The sequence below is a fragment of the Oreochromis niloticus genome, linkage group LG1 (assembly GCF_001858045.2).
Source record: "Oreochromis niloticus isolate F11D_XX linkage group LG1, O_niloticus_UMD_NMBU, whole genome shotgun sequence".
NCBI lineage: Eukaryota > Metazoa > Chordata > Actinopteri > Cichliformes > Cichlidae > Oreochromis > Oreochromis niloticus.
Window position 1 is genome coordinate 32,457,221 of NC_031965.2, and position 20,786 is coordinate 32,478,006.

Genomic DNA, 20,786 nt, shown 5'->3' on the forward strand with positions numbered 1-20,786 from the left:
TTGAAAGTACCAAGTGTATGCATATGAAACTGGGGGTACTACATAAAGGACTATCGACTGCTAAGAAGCTGTTTCCACATAACTTTATGAACAATTAGGTCATAAAAACGTCAGGAGCTGAATCTAAGTATTAAAAGCTTATTTGATTTGATTTGATTTGATATACCTTTATTAGTCCCACAAGGGGAAATTTCATAAGGCTGCCGACCTATTGCACGCAATGGCGGCGCCATCTTACCCTCCGACCATACATACATTACACAAAAACATCACATGGGGAAGACAGGTCAGAGAGGTATAACAATGGAAAATGCAAAACATGAGGAAAGATAAGAAATTTACATAGTAGAAAAACCTGTCAATGAAGTAACAAAGGCAAGGAGACTCGTTAGAGGGATACTGTAGCAGAAAGTGGCAGAAGTTAATTATTAAAGTAAAAGAAAGCTCAGCAACACCAAAAGGCATAGAGGAGCATGGAAAAACCTCAAATGAAGGACTGGGGGATTTCTGACTATTGGTTATTTTTGATTATGGGTGATTATTGATTTTAGCACCAGTGGTAGCCCTGAAAAGGCCATATTAGACTTTGGTAGAAGTCTGCTCAGTCCTGAAAGAAGATTCTTGAAATATTGTATTTTACCAGAATGATGAGTAAGAAGATTGAAACAAAAGGCTCCTGGTCCTAAGCATAACACCTCATCTGCTTTGGAAGGCAGTGTTATCATATAAAAATGCATAACTGAAAGTAGTACTAAATTAATGTTGTTTATTCAGGAATCATTGACAAGATATAGGATTAATTTTAGGTGTATAGATACTTTCTGCTCAGATTAAAAAAAAAATTGGAATATGAAAGTATTATGGGTTATAACCTGAAATAGATCACAAAAGCATCTTAAAACAAAGAAATATAATGTATGTATCAAAGTCAGTCACCTGAATTCAACTCAGCTGCACCCTTGAGTTACTGAACACACAAAAAGATGCCACAAATAAACAGGATTAAAAGTAATTCATAAAATAATCCAGTACAAATGGTTGTAAGTCCTCAGTAGTTAATGCCATATTCTTTGCAAAAACCATACAAATTAAAGCTGAATTAAAGCCTGTGCTTTCAGTCATACCTGTATTGCTTCATTTCAAATCCATTGTGGATTACAAATATTGGGTCGCTGTCAAATATGGACCTGACTTAAGCTAAAATTAGGCTCAATATATTGAGAGCAATGGCCTCATTTAGTTTAGAAACCACAGCGGGAGAAAAAGTGGTGGAAAGGTTATGAGTCTTATTAATAATATCATGAAATCTAAATAAGTGTTCATTTTAAGAGTCCAAATAATTTGAAAACTTTTAGAGGAGTTTAGACATTTCCAAATGACATTTCCAAATACTTAAAGCAATGACTACTCCGCTCCATTCTCTCTACCCCACCTATAAATGACCCCGACTAACTCAACAAAGAATAAAGAGGAATGACTTTTATCTGCCCTGATTATGTGTGTGCATTTATAAAGCTATTCAAAACTTTCTTTCTCAGGAAAAAGAGACATGAGTCATAACGTCTTGTTAACCTATCGTCAGACATCTAACTTTCATCTCAGTGAAAGCTGTTCATGCTTCATGTGGTGTGTCAACTCTCTTGACAGTCTGTCATCTAGTTCTGGATGCTGTCTTCCATGACACATTGTTTGGCGTTATCCGCATCATGTATCTGCAGTAACTCGTGATGATTAATTATTTTTCAAACTCCCCTGCATTGTATTAAAAGAGAGTTGCATCTCCCCCTACTGTTTCTACTGTAAATGCTTCCATGCAAAATGAAATCAAAAAGAAATATATTGTATATTTCCAGGTTTTTATGTGTCCGCATCTCACTTTGTTGTGAGAACACTAGGATTTTGATATGAACAACATCTCATGTATAGTAGCTGAACTTTTTTCTCCTGTAAACTAAAAGTAAAATGTATATAACAGAGGGTGTTTATTTGAAGGCTGAGTACATGTAAAAGTCAACATATACACAGAATACACTGGTAAAAAAGCAGATATTCTCTCGCACTTTGTTTGAACTGAAGGCTACTATGAGTGCTTGGTGAGTTTCTTAACCCTTGGGCTGTTGGTAAATTAAGTTCTAACTTGTAAACAATGAGGTTTTGTACACTAGTTATGATTAAAAAAAATGTAAAAAACTTTCTTCGCTGAGCAAGGGCAACACATTTATGAGCAAATAATTAAATGATAGTGTCCTGCCACATGTGCACATTAAGTATAAACACATTTGTTCCCAGTAGGTTACAGATTATGTAGATTCTAATTCTCTTAGTGTGAGCTCATTTATATTCATGACAGTAGATAATTTCACTTCCTCAGCACACTATGCACAGAAAAAAATGAAGAAACGAAAGCAGAAACTTAGTATTACTGTCAGTGTGTGGTCAGGTGTCTTAATTGTACCATTCCTCCTCCATCTAATGTATGGCAGCACTTATAGCTTAAACAAATAGAGCACATTACGAAAAAATATTAATAATAAATAATTGTAACTATATCCAATTATCCAGCATGGTTTTATTTTTTGTTTGTTAACTGTCATGTACAAAAAAATTTACATTACTGATTAGTAATTTTAGTCTGCAGGTACACACAGTATTTGATGAGATTAGGCTATGAAACACAAAAGAGAGCCATATATGATGCCTACATAGCCTCCAAACCTTCCAGCCTAAATAACACACACACACACACACACACACACACACACACACACACACACACACAGTAAATATTATATGGTTTATTTAAAATAAATAAATAAATCGGGAACCCTTATTAGGATATTGTCAAAAATTAAATATGCCAAAAACAGTCTTAAAAGAGGTGTTGAACATGATTCCTGTATTATTCTTTGTACTCTGTACTTGTGTGCAGAAATTTTTTTATTATAATTATAATTTTTTCTGTGAATATAGAGGAGTTGCATATTATTGCAACTTCATTTTAAGGACAAGACTTTGTTTTTTTATTTATTTCACAGTCAGAACGTTATCAAACAAACAGTAGTATTTTGAGAAGTGACCCATTTATAAAGACTCTTCTTAGGACTTTCTTTCATGTCTTTAAGGTAATGTGTTTTTGTGCTACGGGGCGTTGTAAACGTTTAAGCGAAGGCTGAAATTCTACTTCACTGACTGCTGATGCTCGTATTTCCTGAATACGTGAATGCAACAACATGCCACGTCAGCTGATCTCTCGACGTAAAACTCACGTGACTCCTCTCCCCACGTGACATTCGTCGGACACTTGGCAATATCATGGCTGCAGCAGCGCAGTAAGTTGTGATTGATTGATGAATATGTATTTATTATACGCCTAATAATTAATAGAGTGGTGTTAGCGTAACCTGCTTTGCTGCATGCATGTGTCACTTACGTATTCGCGATATATGTTGCCAGCTAAAAAACACCCTTTATTAACTGTCAAACTGCGCGATAAGTACCTGTTTTTTAGTGAAATATGGGACTTCCTAAACTATTGATACTTGCAGCTAAGTTTTCGCTACTGTCTGTAATATTGTGACGCACTTTTGTTTTACTGCATGGATTTGTGTGTGTGTGTATCTAAACTGTTGGGTGCGTTTGTGTGTTTTAAAATCAGTATCAAAAATGGAAAATAATCCAAAAGTTACTAAATATTTCACGGTATAACTACACAGAAAGGGAACATTATCTGAGCTCACGGAGCCACATGATTAAACGGAAGACACAGAGACAACTTACAAACCACAAAAGAACTGGGTCAAGTGTACCTTGAAAAGTTGTACACAGGTCTACAACTTCAACCGTGCATTGCTTTAGAATGTTTGATATATAGTAAATAAAAAGGTGTCCTCACAGTGGTGTATAACAAACGCTGTGAATTCCAGCAAAATGGAAAACCAACTTTTGAATTACTTTAGGTTTTTTTCGTGAATAAAACAATAAACAACTAGCTAGCTACAAGGCTATAGTTTTCACTTATTGCAATAAATTGGTTAAAACTGTTCATTTCAATTCTTAATTTGAATCTAAATTTAAATCTATTTGTTCCGAGATTGTCCACCCTCTAGTATTATGCCGATCTCAACAAAAGTCAATTTTCTTGCAATTGTGATACAACCCGGACTGACTTATTCATCATTATAAAACAATAAAGTAATCTGCTGTGGTAATCATGAAAAAGTCTGCAGTCAGCATATATAAAGTTATCTCTGCTAGAGAGTCCCAGGCAATTTTCAGAGAGTGGAGCAAACAGATGAGACACCTCACAGTATTATGTAATCTAGCACAACACTAGAAATTTTGCCCACAAAATTAGGGTTTTCTAATCTTAAGTTATTGATACAGTTGTACAATACAGCTTTTGTTGGGTAGAATAGTTGGCTTGCAGTTTCACAGATTTTATCTGCCTTTCTCAATAATAGAAGTGGCTCTATTTTTGCAGATACACGCTTTAGCCAGTAAACTCAGTCAACCGTGAATGATACTGAAAGCCATCAGCCATTAAATTCTATGAAGTTATGGATTAACCTTTGGTGCAGGTATGTTGGGTTCTTAATCTTATCAGCCAAGCTACGGCCAGAGACCAAGATTTATACCCAAGACCTATCACTTACAAGGCTGTCTATCTGTCTGTAGCTTATGTCTTAACTCTTCCCAAAGGGAGCTCGGGCAAAGGTTCACCTCTCTCTTAAAAAGTTTGATAGTACTGAGCAAATCCTGAGGCTTACTCCCAGGAAGAACTAAAAACACGACAGGTCATCTACTCCTGCCATTTATTCTGGAATAAATCTTTTTTTATAGTGACTGTGATGTATTATTAGATAAAATCTTCATCACTCAACCACAATATTAAAGTTCCAACACCACAATCCGTAGGACCCAATGGCAAAGTCCATGTTTTGATGGTTCAGACCACTTTTGCTGACACAAGGAGGTCGGCACAGTATTAGGCAGCGTTTTGATGTTCTGTCTGAGCGCTGCTGGTTTGCCCTAACATTAATTGAGAATTGATCATTTATACTGCAATTATAGACAAATTTGGGACATATGACTCCACTGTGTACTACCACAGTGGTACAACATTAACTGTGTGAATCATGACAATTAATTTTTGCTATATAAATATCAAGACATGAGAGAATAACTGAATGATGCAAACAATGTGGTAAGTTTAGTAATTGTGTTTGCAGTCTTGTGCTCGCTGATACAGGACAGTTCTAATTTTGACTCCAACTATGCATCATTTTCTCCAGCCACTGCTCCACCCTGAGCCACGTTGAGATATTTTGTCTTCCTGTCCTTTCAGACCTGTCTACTGGCTGGGTAATGACACCCTGAGGGTGTCTGCTGCCCTTTTTGCCGAGAACCGACGACGACTGTGCCAGGGGCTGAAAGCCAAAGATGGTGTGGTGCCAAAGTCAGTAGTGGTGCTGCAGGGAGGAGAACAGACGCAGAGGTACTGCACGGACACAGACGTCCTCTTCAGACAGGTTGGTACATGTATTGGTAGTGTATTTATTCATTCGTTAAAGGAGCCCAGCCTATCAGTGAGTTTGCTCTTTGTTGTAGAGTTGCAGAGATTCCTTGTATAGCTTGATTACAAAAAATCCTTGAGGGAAATTCTTTGCTTCAATGCTTGGTTTAATCAGTGTAAGCATGAACGTTTCTCTCACACAAAAACAGAACTGCAACAGAAACATATTTAGGTGCGTGTGAAGAAAAAGTATTACAACGTTAAGCCCAAACGACCCCCAGTTTTCTCCACAGAAAGGAGGGAAGATGATGCTGTCGTAGTTTAATGTGGAGTCTACTCAGGTGTTAAGAGTTAACGTGTGTTTTTAAGGTCTAAAACAGCAGGATTTGTTACTGTAATTGCCATAAAACCGTTCTTCATCGGATCCTCATCAAACCACAAGCACAACTGTGAAGACTTTTTAGCTCCTTCCATCCACCACCAGGTTGTGGCTTCTCTCTACTCCCAATGAGGTTTAGAATTGATTTCAAGAGCTTTCTGTTTGACTGCAAAGCCCATCATGGTATAATTTGCTCAGTATGGCTCCTATGCCTTTTTTAGCCACAACTGCACATGTTTAGCACGTATTAACATGTATTTAATTATTTATTGTGATTTATTTTTCTTTTTACAGCACGTTGGCCAATGTGAGTGGTTTTTAAATCTGCTTGTTTTTAAAAAAATTGAGTTGAATTTTACACAGCAACAAATCTACAACCAAGCTTTACAATAATTTTACAATAAAAGCATATATATGCATCTTAGTCTGACACTATTTTTTAGTCAGGCAGCTTGCTAAAGGCTGACTGCAGCCATCACACTTTCTGTTGAAGTGACAGCTTAGCAAGCAGGGGTGAGTCTAAACGGGGACATGGGGTGTACTACACCATATTTATTTCAATAAATATATTAATTAAACTGTAATAAAACTCTGAGCCACTGACCTGGTGCTGTTAGGCTGGTCACTGAATTATTATTAGTATTATTATTATTAGGGCTGGGCTATATCATACCGTTCACGGTAATACCGGTGTAATTTTGGACAACGATAGGAAAATGAAATATCACGATAGAATATGGGTAAAACGCGCATGCGCAGTGCCTTTGTTTACATATGCACATGGCGGCGACGCAGAATGAGAAGAGCGAAAGGGGATCGTTAAATGAAACGGATGAACCAGAACTGGTTTGTAAAAATGCTGCAACTTCAGTGGTGTGGAACTGGTTTAGCTTTCGTCCGTCAGATACACAACAAAGCACTGTTTTTGGTAGCGCATGCTAGCGGGCCGTCGTTATTACCGTGTTGTTTGGAAAATACGGCACACTTAAAATCAATCCTTTGATTTTTCTGAAAATCGACAGTGCCCCTTATAATCCCGTGTGCCTTATGTATGAATTCTGGTTGTGTTTACTGACCTCGAAACGATTTTATGTGGTACACGGCGCTCGAAAATCTGTCAGATGTTTCAGTACGACTTTGCTAAGCTACGAAGCTGCACCGCTTGATGGATTGTCAGAGCATTACGGCTATCGTAGGCGGGCGCCTCGCGGAGTGATACATACTATGCTTCAACATAATATTACCGTATTGTGTGTGTATAACCTCTTTTTAAGTTTTGTGGATATTATACATGGTTATGCTGAGGATGTGTCGGCCAATTTCCACTGGAAATGCCTTTTGGTTAAACTGTCAGCAAGGAATTTGCATTTGCACTGTTAAATTTTTATATAACTTTAATGCACATAAAAAATAGCTGCTTGTTTAAGTGAAAATACATTGATGAGGTTTTTTGCACTAATAAAGTTGTGGAGTTTTTTAGTATTTTGTCTAGTATCAATTATATCGTCAGTTATATCGTTATCGCAAATTTTCAAATGTATATCGTGATAAATATTTTTGGTCATATCGCCCTGCTCTAATTATTATTATTAACATAAGTTAATAACATCAGCTCCATCACAACCTCTGGTTTATACAACAGGAAATGTTGCATCAAAGCACAAGCCAAACCTCACTTCTGAGAATACTGATAGTTACACACACACACACACACACACACACACACACACACACACACACACACACACACTAAACTTTTTTTTTGCCCTGCCAATTGAATGAATGGATGAAGATATATGCGAATGGATTGCTGCATTTTTTGTGATTTGTTTATTTTGGGAATTTAAAAAATGTGTTCTTTAAACAAATTTGACTGTAATATGGCATGTAAATACACTCAAACATTTTAGTGGTCTTTACAGGTATTGTATGCAATTAAATAATAAAATGTGGCTATTTAGAAGATGTCAAACAGTGAGCACTTCACTTTAAAAGAACTGCTTTTTTTTGCTTTTGAATCTTTATTATTGCTGATTAATAAAAACACAAGTATTCTTATCAGATTACTCGATTAATCTAAACTTAATTTCTAAAATAATCAATAGCTGTAGTTCATTTTGTCTGAACAATCAGTGTATTCAATTTGAGTGCACAAACACCTGACCTGGTCAAAGTCAGGTTTCAACCTTTCTAGTTGGCATATTCTCCACCCTGCCACAAATATGTTGGACAACCCACACACTGCGTAGAAAACACTTACCTGCATTTTTTTTCTTCATTATAATTCTTCTACAACTCAAACTCGGGACTGTTATTTGTTTGAACAGAAATCAGTCAGAATATTGAAGGTTTACTTTTGATGTCACTTGACCTAACTGGCTGGACAAAGGAAAGCTCTTATATTTCCCATGCAATAATCTGAACAAAGCTAGTTCATTAATCCCGTTACTGATTCTTGGATTGTACAGGAGTCTTTCTTCCACTGGGCTTTTGGAGTGACTGAGGCTGACTGCTACGGAGCCATTGATGTGGACTCTGGGAAATCCATTCTTTTTGTTCCTAAACTGCCCGAAAGCTATGCTACTTGGATGGGAGAGTGAGTCGCACTAATCCTCAAAGAGCTGTGTACAAGGCCAACATCAGCATCCGCTAGTCCATAGCAGTGAGCTATGCCTTCAAGAAAGGGCTGACATTTATGTTATCAGCTTTTAAACCTTGTGTATTTAATTGTCTATTTTATTTATTGTCAAATGCAATATAATATATAATCATTTTATAAATACGTAAACGTCCTCAGTCTTAGTGATTTTGGACTATAGCAGTGTTGCCCTATAATATCAAGATCAGTCACTCACTACAGAATAAATTGTTCAGTTAAACTAGATTTATTTATTTATCCTTAGTATTGTTTGGTTGTGTAAAAAATGATCATAAACACTGGACACCATAACTGATACTGACCATCTCACATGGTCATTCTTACTTCCCTAATCTAGAAACCTAAAAGCATCTTTTGTCATATGACTCTAAGAAAAAAAATTCACTCAAAAGTAACGTGATCAGCAGTTAATGTTCCAGGTTCTGCTCAGTTTCTTTCCTCTCTGAACTCTATCCTCAATACTGCACTTCTGCTAGTGTTTTGTAACATAATCCATCAGTAATGTTTTAAGAGACAAGCCTTTGAAAATCCGTCTGATTTTATGTGCATGTTGTATTTTGATTTTATGTGTATGGTTTGTCTAGTGCACTTGTTTTCATCAGTTTTATGTTTTCCGTTTATTGACAGGATCTTTCCCAAAGAGCACTTCAAGGAGAAGTATGCTGTTGATGAGGTGCACTACACCTGTGACGTAAGTCTGTCAGTGTTGGTCTTTACAGCCCAGCCTCTCTGGTGTGATCTATTTTTCTGTATGCTGGCTGATCTTTAATGTTAATTGATAAAGCCATGACCAGGATCAAAGGACATTAGTGGCGTTTTCCTCACATACATTGCAGCTCTAAACTTTTATAGACATTACCCAACAAAGGTGCAGTTGGCTCACACATGAAACTAGAAACGGTTACAAGTGAGAAAAGTCAAAGAATGTTGAATTCAGATTTATTGAAGAATTCTGTGAGACCAAAGGCAGCGATACAGGTATAACTTCCCAGGGGAAGAAAAACCTGAAACCTTACGCTGGGGCAATAGCACTAAACCCTTTAAGAACATTTGATCAGATTTTACTGGTGATTCTATACATACCCTGATAACTATTAGAATTAAAGTTAATTTACATAATGCTTCAAAATTACTGGCCACATAAGTGCCTAGAGCCATTTCAAGATGAATAGCGAGCCTTGCTTTTAGAAGGACTTTGATTAAACAGTCTAACCTTTCAGCTCCCTGGTACAAAGTCAGTGTGACGTATAATTATACTGATGTGTGAAAAGCGTAGGTAATAGACAGGTGTATTCACAGGTAGCAGGTGGCCTTTATGCATCCTGCCTCCTACATGCTACCCAGGCACCATCTGAGCCTAAATTAAACAGTATTTTCAGTAGTGAGAATACTGCTGATGTAAGCCATCTCTTGCTCTGTGCTACAAGTAAGAAAGGGTAACTTATAAAATTGTGCTGTGTTTTAAAACAGATATTATTTTTTTTTAAAGAGGAATTGCCACTATGCCAGTTACACATCTTGGCTAAACCCCTATCGACAACCTTCTACAAGAGGTGTACCAAATACATTTTTAGTGCAGGCCTTATTTGATTTATAGTTAGTTATTGAAATTATAATAGAATATTCATGGAAAGGTTTGAAATGATTTCTGAGACCTGTTTGTATTTGCATATAATAGGACGATAGAACTAAGGTTATTTGTGTGAGACGGTGGGAAATCTCAGAGGATAGTCCTTAACCTTGTTGAGAAAATGTGGACAGTGCTTTTGGCTCCCCCAAAGCACATGGAGCATTACACTGATAATCCATTTGGTACAACAGTTCATTAGAATGCATAACTGAGAAAGAGCCAAACCAGCCATACTCTTAGGGGGGCTTCATTTTGAATTTTATTATTTAAATTTGTAACCTGCACTTCTGTTTGCTTCATTTAACAGCCCAGTGTGAGGAATGCACTTAAGTTAAGGCTCTTTGTAATTGCATGTTTTGAGAGACTAGAAAAACGGTTATGTTTATCAGTGTTGACAGCAGATTCCCAGGGGAGCTGTACTGGTGGATTGACAGCACCAGAGCTATTCTGGAGGTGTTCATGTTAACAAATCATAAAATATATTCAGACTACAATATAAGAGTGTTCACTAGCCAGAAAATGTTAAGAGGTTGGCATTTAAACAATCACATAATAATAATTTCTCTGTTTACATTTTGTCCAATTGATGATTCATTCTTCAGATGATATTTCAGGTATTTTTACATCTCTGCACCTGCTTGAGGTGTTAGATATCCTAATTAGTCACAGGTTAAGATGCAACTCATCTGCCAGATTTTCCATGAAGCAACACCAGCTTAACACAGTAGGTAAAATTAGAAAAAAATAATAAACTGCATGACTACCTACAAATACCCAAGGCTGACATCTAGAAAGACAAAAAAGCAGTTGGTGGTGTTCAGCATTCAGATGGCAATGCTGCCTACAGAAGAACCAAAAAGAGAACAATATTTCTTTCTTATCCAAATCAGGTCATGAATATTTTAGGCAGCACTCAGACATGGGAGGTATTGATGCACACACACACTTTTCATTGCACTACCCTACTTAAAATGCACACAAATCACCTTTAAATTGTTGAATTTGTGTTTTAATAGTATCTGGCATTTTTATGATTCTGTTGTGTTCTGTTTCCATATTTTTTTAACTTTTAAATAATAGATGCATTTCTAACTATGAGCAGATCATATATGCCTCGTCACAATAAACAGGATAAATGTTTTCATGTTTTAAATTTACATTTGAGAATGAGAATGATTTCCTCACATTGCCATTAAAACTGTTCAGACACTATTCAGCTGAGTGTCCTTTCAAACTATGTCTTATTCCAGTTTCTAAAAGTTGAGCTGCTAGAATCTAGATTGTAGGTTTTGAAGATAAAGTGTGTTTTAAGACAATAGAGTGAATAATTTAGGAATTTTAGTTTTATTAATAATATTATTATTATTTGGCAGATACTTTTCTGACAGGCAGATATGTTGTATTGTAGAGGGTGATAACATGTAGTCTTACAGAGTTGTCATATATGTCCTTGTGGCCAAGGAGCTGATTCAGTCTGTTAGATAAGGAGCTCCGCTGCCTGCCCAGTAAGTGGTGCAGTGGGTGGTCAGGATTTACTGTGATGGATAGCAGATTGTTCGCTGACCTCCTCTCCACCACAGCTTCAGAAGTGCCCAGTTTTGCAGCCAGTCATAGAGCCAGACTTCCTAATTAGTTTATTGAGTTTATTGGTGTCTCCGGCTCTGATGCTGCTCCTAGAGCACTGTAGAGCATTTTGGTGCACACATCATTTCAGCTGCCTTAGGAACTGTGATCCATAGAGTTCATTTGGGGAGAAGAAGGGGAGTGAGGGTGAGTGGAGACCAGCGTTTGTGTGGAGGAGACAGCAAAGGGCTGTGAACCAGACCTGTTGAAGACATCGTTCAGCTCATTTGCTCTCTCCAGGCTGCCCACTGGTTGTCTGTCTGTCACTTTAAACCCAGTGATTGTCTTTATTTTACTCCCGTAGGAGTCTGCATTTCCTCAGCTTCACCCTTAGGTCGTGCTACACACTTTTCGGTTCTTCCCTGTCCCCAGACCTGAAGGCTTTTTTTCTTTTTATTAAGCAGCTCTTTCAGGTCAGTGATCCAAGGCTTTATTGTTCTTAAAGCAGCATAGCGTCCTGCTGGAGAAGCCACAGACAGAGGCAGGATGGTTCCTGCCAAAGTCACCTTTATTCTGCCACCTGAAAGCAAAGGAAAACTTGTGCTTGTTATTTCTGCCGTTCTATTATATGTCTAATTTGTTTTTGTCTGCATTCCTGCAGATAGCCGATGTCCTGTCCAACATAAAACCAGCAGTTCTCCTCACACTGGTATGACTCACTCATTCATGCCCAATTACAGCTAATGCTAAGCTTCTGTTAAGTAGTATTGAATATTGCTGGTATGGGAGTATTTTGCTGAATCATTCTCACTCAAATTACCCCTCTGTACCCTGCTTTATGTTGTCTCCCACCTCAGTTGTATGAAAAATAAAAATGTTGTTTGCTACTAATTAAGCTCTTATATAGTAGCACCAAATCTGTTTTTGAAAAAGGTTACCTTTTAAAAATGGATGAACTCCTAGATGCCAGAAAACATTTACTAAGCTGTATAAACATTTGAATTCACACGGTGGTGATGTGATCACTTGTTTGCCTGTTTTATATTTTTTCTGCAGCGAGGACAGAATACAGATAGTGGCAGCACTTGCCGTGAGGCCTCCTTTGATGGAATTAGTCGGTATGTTTAATTGGCATCAATTTGCATTAACATAATTATACTTTGTTTGTGGATGGGGTTTTTTCTGTTTTTCACCAAGGATGCAGAAAACTCTTACATATACTTATTATTGCTGATTAACCCAATTTTAAATATAATTCAATTAAACAAATTTGCTTGTTTATTCATTGATTAATAATAGCATTGTCCTTGGCACTGGTCTTTGTTCTTTTAACTGCATATATTTGCTATTTTTATCATCCTACTCTAACCCCAGATACTTTTGAAAAAGGGTCAAGTACTTGTTTCAAATGAAATGTAACCATTTTCTTCATATTCATTTAATTTCTTTTCTTTTGCTTTTCTTTCTTGGATTAGCTTCCAAGTGAACAACACTCTTTTACACCCTGTCATTGTCGACTGGTAAGTAATTAAAATTTGTCCACTTGAGGAAAAGCACTTTTTGCCTAAGAGTTTGTTCAGTCAGATTCTCGCAAATCTTGGCAATTACAGCTGCCCAGTCAGGTAATTGTGTGTCTGCTATCAGAAACGGGGGCTTTTCTTGTGGTTGTTTCTTTTTCTTTCTTTTTTTCCCCCTCTCAATTGAGAAGTGAGACTGTGTGGATGTAATGGACTTCGTGCTTGCCTGGTTGTCCTTGGCATTAGAGCTTGCACCCTCCAGATGAATTGACATTTTCTAAAATGAGGAGGAATGCTTTTCAGGCACACCTCATGGGAAGCAGGGCTTGATTGAACCCTCTGCCCCCTTGTCTCGCTACAGCTCTTTTTTTTCCCTTTTAATTACTGTTACTATTTGTTACAAGGCCATTGGATTATTTATGTGGATTATTTGTGTAGAAATCTTTATTTCATTTCATTACTAAGCCATCTTAGGTACAAATGAGAGTGAGAACAGTATGGTATGAATTAACAAGCAAAGTTTTGATTCAAGTTAAAGACATTGTAGACAAATATAGGTACTTCTGCAGCAGTAGCTTATAAAGCATCAACTGGAATAACAAAAAATGACAGATCTCATTTATATACAACTTACCTTAAACTTACTTAAAACAAGCTTCTCGACAAATGATTCTTACACTTGTTGCTATGTTAGCAATGTATATTAGAAATGACTATTTCAGCCATTAGAGTACAGATGTTGCACTAAATGTGGGTACTTTTTCAAACTGTCTGTCCTTGCTCATCTTAATAATGACATTAATGTATGGAATCAGTCCAGTTTTGAGTTTGCATGCTACAAGAATTGGCCATGAAACAGCTGCCATGAAAATCCCACTGGGCAAATTGACAGCATTGCTACTACCTCTCTTACTGGTGGTACCAAACTAGTTAAAACTGATTGTCTCTACAAGTTTTGAGATTGCATCTAATTTCTATTTACCTCTAATAAAAATAAGGATGTTTGCTTATTTATTTTACTTTGCTAGCAATTCTGTTTGTGACAAAGGTTAAAGAAAAATACACCAGTCTTTTTTTTCAGCCTGAGGCCTATATTATGTATACTATATGGCTGTAGATCCACTGTAATGTGCATTGATTTTCTTAGTCAGAGAGACAGCTGGTTACTCCTTCTCTGTTTGCAGCCGTGTCGTTAAGACTGATATGGAGCTGGAGGTCTTGCGCTACACCAACAGAGTTTCCAGTGAAGCCCACAAAATGGTAAGTTAGCTCTCAGTTAAACAGGCCATTTATAAAAACTGAAAGTATTATATTTATGGAACGAAAGGAAAAGGAAGGGAAAAAAATCAGAGCATGCAATTAAACACACAAAGTATCAAAAAGCATATTACATTTTAAAACTCCCCCAAAGGTTTAAAGATCTCAGGATCTTCTAAGACATTAAACTGTTTAAACACTATCGATTTTAACTTCCTCCAGTAGCTTGGAGGCGAGCAGTTAACTGTGATACCATTTGACCAATAAGCTGTAACATTAAAGCAATACTTTACATCTGCACAGGATTTGACTCTATCAACATAAATAACCTCTTCAGGGGCTGAGCAGCAGTTAACCTCACAATTTTATGTCCTTTAAAGTCACTCACAATAAGTGTTGCGTGTGTGCTGTTATATAAAGAGAAGCTCCCAAATAAGCATCTCTCATACTTATAAAAACCTTATGCCTTTATGCAGTACTTCACTGCAGCTCTACAAAATACACTATTTTGCACATAAACTGTGTAAAGAGCATTTATTAAATGTTTTATAAAGAAGAAGAGCAGCATCAGAAATTAGAGTTAAAGAAAACAAGTGAAGCACATATGGTTATACATTGAGCTAAAAGTAAACTACTTAATTCTGATGCACTTCCAGTTGATTCTTTATCCATATAATCTTTAAATATAACAACTTTCAACAGACTAACGTGCTCGAGCAGCTCCAAATGCTTAACTAGCATAAGCAAAATGAGCACCTAATTACTTAGCATATCCCTTCGTAGTGCACATTACAAAGTGATTTTCAGCCTCCATTACTCATGCTGTGTTTACACACTGGTTGTTTACACCAGCAGAAATGTTTAACCACTTTATCAAAAATAGTTAAACTGATGCTCAGTTAAAATGTTTATTTTACCACAAAGTTTGGCTAGAATCCAGTAATGTCCCTGCAGTTAGCTACAGCAATGAAAAGATCCATCTGTTTCTTTATTTCCCTGCCATGTGTATCACACACAGTCAGCTTTGTCTGTGTTTAAATTCACGGGGGTATTGTGGGAAGATAAAACCGTGGCACAGGATCATGGACATTTGTTTCATAGTTTGATAGAACCGGAACCATCACACCTCTAGCAGAGATTCAAAAGATATCTGCCACAGTGCAGTCAGGTACAAAAAATAAATTAATAAGTTTTAAAAAAGCTTAACTTGCACTCAGTGGAGATCATTTTAAAGGAGGATGGAATTTGAATTGAATTCAAAATGGATTTAGAAAATAGTTTTCAAGCTTGCTAATCTCGTATATTGTTTTTCTTTTTTTCATAGGTCATGAAGCATGTGAAACCTGGAAAGAAAGAATATGAAATGGAGAGGTAAAGTTTTTTGTTTTTTTATTATGAAGACGTAAAAGCCTGTGTTTGGTGACAAGACATGGAAGCTTTAGACTTTACTTACTCTTGCTTACTTACATGATAATGAATTTTTGAGCAAGTGGACTTAGTCCACACTAATTTGGGTAGATGTTATGCTGATGCATTTACTATGTTTGACAATATATAATTGGTTTGTTATATATTATAATTGGATTAGTTAAACCTTTGATGTGTAAAATTAGCAGCAGGTGATGATGAATGAATAAATCAGTTTAGATTACACCCTGTTGACACAGATGGAACAAACAGAAATGTCACACCTCATTGCTTCAGTGTAGTAAGAAATCTGAGGGCCTTGTTAATAATGATGTGTAATGTAATGACTGGTAACTCAGTACCTGGCAAGTGTGCATATTGCTTCACTGCATGCTTCTGGTATACAAATATAGTATAGGATTACAATTCAGATTAAGTGCTTGGTTATAGTTTTGAGGTACTCAAAATATCGGTGCTAAACAGAAGAAATATGTAATGGTATAAATATTTCAGTTTACTTTCTTCATGTCTGAGTATTCACTACCCTTGGTGTCTTAGTAGCTTTCCATCATGCTCATTTGTGCTGGCCATGTAAGAGGAATCATTTAACATCCTACACAGCTCTGCAGTGCTGTCGAGATTCATAAAGGTGTTTGATGTGTTTGACCATGTGATGATTAAAGAATGAGTGCTGAATGAATTCTTAAAAAGCATGGAGTCAGGAAAAGGGCAGAGGAAGACTGTCAGGTAATTAGCTTTTTTTTCTTCTATCTTTGCAGTCTTTTCCAGCACTACTGCTATACTAAAGGAGGAATGCGCCACACCTCTTACACCTGTATCTGTGGAACGTGAGCATTGACAATTCATTACCTGTTATATTTCTGGTATTAGAAGTCAAATTGAGTCTGTTCTTCCTGGTGCCAAAAATGAATGAATGAAGGAAGGCCATTGCTGTAGTGCTTTTTTCCTTTAGTTTAATACCGGCGATCGTAGCATACTGATCATACAATCGAGCAGTTGACCCTGACACCATAGCCCTAGGCATTAGAGCACCAAATACTCTGTTCCTCTATTAAGTTGAGCGGTCCTAGGGGGAAAGAAAAGACTTCAATTTTAGACAAAATTGCAATACATTGGAGGAAACTATGCTACTGCAGTACCTTCAAGGGTATATGACACAGTTGAGCAGGCTCCATCCATCTCTGTTTTTATGTTGGCCAGAATAAACTATGCTCATTAAAAAAACTGTATTAACATCCCCCCTTTAGCTGTGAGCTAGCAGCATCATTATGGATGAAAAATTTTGAAATGTTGTTAATCATGTTCTGGCCTTTTGGGTTAAAGGCCATGCATCATGAACATTGTAAAGATTAGTGGCCTGTAGATGAAAGCGTTTTTCCTGTTAAAACTAGGGGTTTAAAACAAGAGACTAGAATCCATTTGATGCTTTAAAGTATTCTCTGCTTTGAAGATTAATAGTTATTTATGTTTTGTGACTGGTTGTCTTTTCAATGTATGCATTGTTTATTCCCACCAGTGGCAATAATTCCTCTGTTCTCCATTATGGTCATGCTGGCGCTCCTAATGACAAGACAATCACAGGTGGAGATATGTGGTGAGTATCGATGTTTTTTTTTCTAAATGAGGGGGGGACTATAACCACCTCATGCTTCTGGATCTTAATTCAGAATGTGTACAGATTCTCCTAAATGAGCCATTTCCCACCATACAGTTTTTGTCAAATACCATAGCAAATCCCATCAAGTGACATGTTACTGTTCTTGTGACCTTTAGTGACTTTGCCATCTGTGTGCATCTCTTTTTATCGAAAAGCATGTGGGACACAAACATAAAACATGTCTTTAATAATTCTCTAATAATTTGTATTTGTTTTGTAACCTGCAGTCTCTTTGATATGGGTGGAGAGTACTATTGCTACTCCTCAGATATCACCTGCTCCTTCCCAGCTAATGGCAAGTTCACTCCAGACCAGAGGGCCATCTACGAAGCCGTCCTGAAAGCCTCACGTGCTGTGATGGCTGCCCTCAGACCAGGTTATATTATTTTCAGTTTAACTCAGGACAAGTTACCTAACTAAAATTAAAGTGAGCAAATGTCATTAAAACTGAATCTGCTGTTCCTATAGGAACATAGCAGCATAGGGGTTAAAAACTAATTAATATGTTACAGTTATAGAAATCTGTTTTTGTTAAGTACAAATCATAACTGATCACCGTGAGGATACTTGTCTGTAAATTCTTTAAACAGGTTACACTTGTGGGGTTTTCAGTAGTTACAAAAGAATTCTTTAGTATTCATTACAGTTGGAGCTTTGAAAATAATATCCTTGTGAATTACACTCCTCAGTAAATTGTGAGCTTTTTTTTAAAAAAATTAATAAGCTTTTAAATTAACATGCATAGTTAAATTTTTTAACTGTTGTTGTTCATTGAAAAATGCTTGTTTTGAAGGTGTGAAGTGGACCGACATGCACCGCTTGGCTGACAAGGTTCACCTGGAAGAACTTGTAAAGATTGGCATCCTACATGGCAGCGTGGAGGACATGATGAAGGTCCACCTGGGCTCTGTATTCATGCCCCATGGCCTTGGACATTTGCTGGGTATTGATGTGCATGATGTAGGAGGTTACCCTGAGGTGAGAACAGAACTCTTATGTTCTGCAGTTTCACACAACACAACAACTAGTCAGCAGTTATTTCTGTGACAGTCATAGTCTGGAGACAGTAGAGGACGAAAATATTTCTGTTACTGGAATATTGATGTGTCCTCAGTAATAAAGAGGCCATTGGTGCAAGTGAGAGAGGAACTAAATTAGGCCAAGCTGCAAGGAACAAGTTCAGGATGAGGACAGGAGCAAGGGGAAAATGAAATGTCATCTGAACTTTGAGCACAGATAGTTTCACGCTGTGGTGGAGGAATTTGTAGTGATATTCAGTTTTGACATGTAAATAGAGAAGTTGGTTAACCCTCAGCATTTCCAGTAGAACTACTGAATGTTCTCCTGCTGACAGCGACAGTATGAGAATTAAACTTTGAGGGGGTGGGAATCACTGAATGCAGTTCTCAGTGTGTGGATACATGACAATACTGTTGACTGACTTTGGTAAGTGTAACAGGAAAATATAAAAATGATGAATTAATAAACTTCCATGTTATATGGCTCTTACCTGTCTCCTCTTCTTGTTTGGGTAAAAAGCATTTTGATGATTTTACATGAAGTCTTGCATGAAAAACCCTGAAATATTTTGACTTTGATGAGCAAACTGACAAAAAATATAATAGAATTTATTTATGTTATCAGATACAGTAGTTGGAGAAACCTCAATTTAGTCAGTTTGCACATATTTTAAAAGTACATTTATTAAAATAATGAAATAATACTACTGTCATCTGCTGTATAGGGTATCGAGCGAGTTGACGAGCCTGGTTTGAAGAGTCTTAGAATGGGCCGCCTGGTGCAGGAACGGATGGTTCTTACCGTGGAGCCTGGCATATACTTCATCAACCACCTGCTGAACCAGGCCCTGGCTAACCCTGCCCAGAGCTGCTTCATCAACAACCAAGTGCTGGCTCGCTTCCGTGGCTTCGGAGGGGTTAGTATGCTTGCACAGTTCTTTTTGTTGTTTATGTTTGACCAGGGTGGTAACAGAACAAAGGGCCAACTGATACTGAAATTAATTCAGCTTCTGCTTGGTTTACAGTCTGACAGGATTGGTATTCTTTCATGATTTGCTAAAGGCCAAATGTGCAACTTTGAAGATAAAAGCTGTAAAGATTGGATAATGTCACTTTAAGCATGAAAACGTCAGCCAGTTTAAAATTTAAGGTGCTGCTATCTCTAAAATTGTGTCTGTAGAGTGTGCTTTTCCTTGTCCCACCTTAACCATCTGTGACTTTTTATATGTAAATTAAACACTGCAAGATCTATTGAATGTTATGGTATTTTAGGTATTTTGTCATATTTTTGATCAATTCAAAGTCACAAGAGAACCTAGATTGTCATACAGGTATTTATAAAGTCTATTAACTGAAAAATAATATTACAAATATGTTTAGGCTAATTAATTTTAGAGTAACAGATTTTCTGTCAAGGCCATTTAATGACAAATCCTTAACAATAACCAAAATAAATGTTGTATTTATATAACATTGTGAATAAATTTGTTTCATTTCATTTCAAATTGATAGTTTGAGTTAAAATTTCTAAAACTAGGGTATTCCTACAAAATGAATCAGCAAATGAAAATGTATATTTAAAAAACTTAAAAAAAAACCTTCAGTAACTGATCCAGCTCATTTCAAATCTTTGAATGCCTCCTGCTTTTGACTCTTGTCATGTGTCACTAACCACTTTGTTCCTTCTTTCTGTAGGTTCGCATTGAAGATGACATCGCGGTCACAGCAGACGGCATAGAGCTGCTGACTTGTGTACCTCGTACAGTTGAGGAGATTGAAGCTTTTATGGCTGACTCCACAAAACCTTTCAGTCCAGTTGTCTAAAGAAACTGAATTAACTTTCATTGAAGTTTTCTATATGATTACTGAGGAATATCAACAGTAATCAGTAAAGCTCAACTTATTTCTTTAACTCTCATATCTTAATCATGAAACAAATACACAATCGAGATCAGAAGTTTCACATAAAGCTTTCGTAAAGTTTAAAGTTCTGATGTACATTAGCCACTGTCAGTTTTACTTGACAAACTTTACAATAATACAGTATTACATTAAAATCTTTGTGCCTCCAAGGAAAATACATTTTCTGATTTAAAAAAATATTCTTATGTTCCTCTTTATAAACATTGCATTGAAATGGCATTAAATAAATCTTTTAATTTTCA

The 20,786-nt window shown here is 36.7% G+C and overlaps 1 protein-coding gene across 1 annotated transcript; it reads left to right on the forward strand.

Moving 5' to 3' along the window:
• The first annotated feature begins 3,235 nt into the window (after nt 1-3,235).
• pepd (peptidase D) lies at nt 3,236-20,786 on the forward strand. The gene is made up of 15 exons (XM_003437553.4): nt 3,236-3,329; nt 5,345-5,528; nt 8,360-8,487; nt 9,178-9,241; nt 12,405-12,452; nt 12,800-12,861; nt 13,219-13,263; nt 14,445-14,520; nt 15,842-15,888; nt 16,704-16,772; nt 17,462-17,539; nt 17,830-17,978; nt 18,396-18,580; nt 19,347-19,538; nt 20,317-20,786. Exons 1-15 carry the CDS (start codon nt 3,313-3,315, stop codon nt 20,443-20,445), a joined length of 1,473 nt encoding a protein of 490 aa, XP_003437601.1. The 5' UTR covers nt 3,236-3,312; the 3' UTR covers nt 20,446-20,786.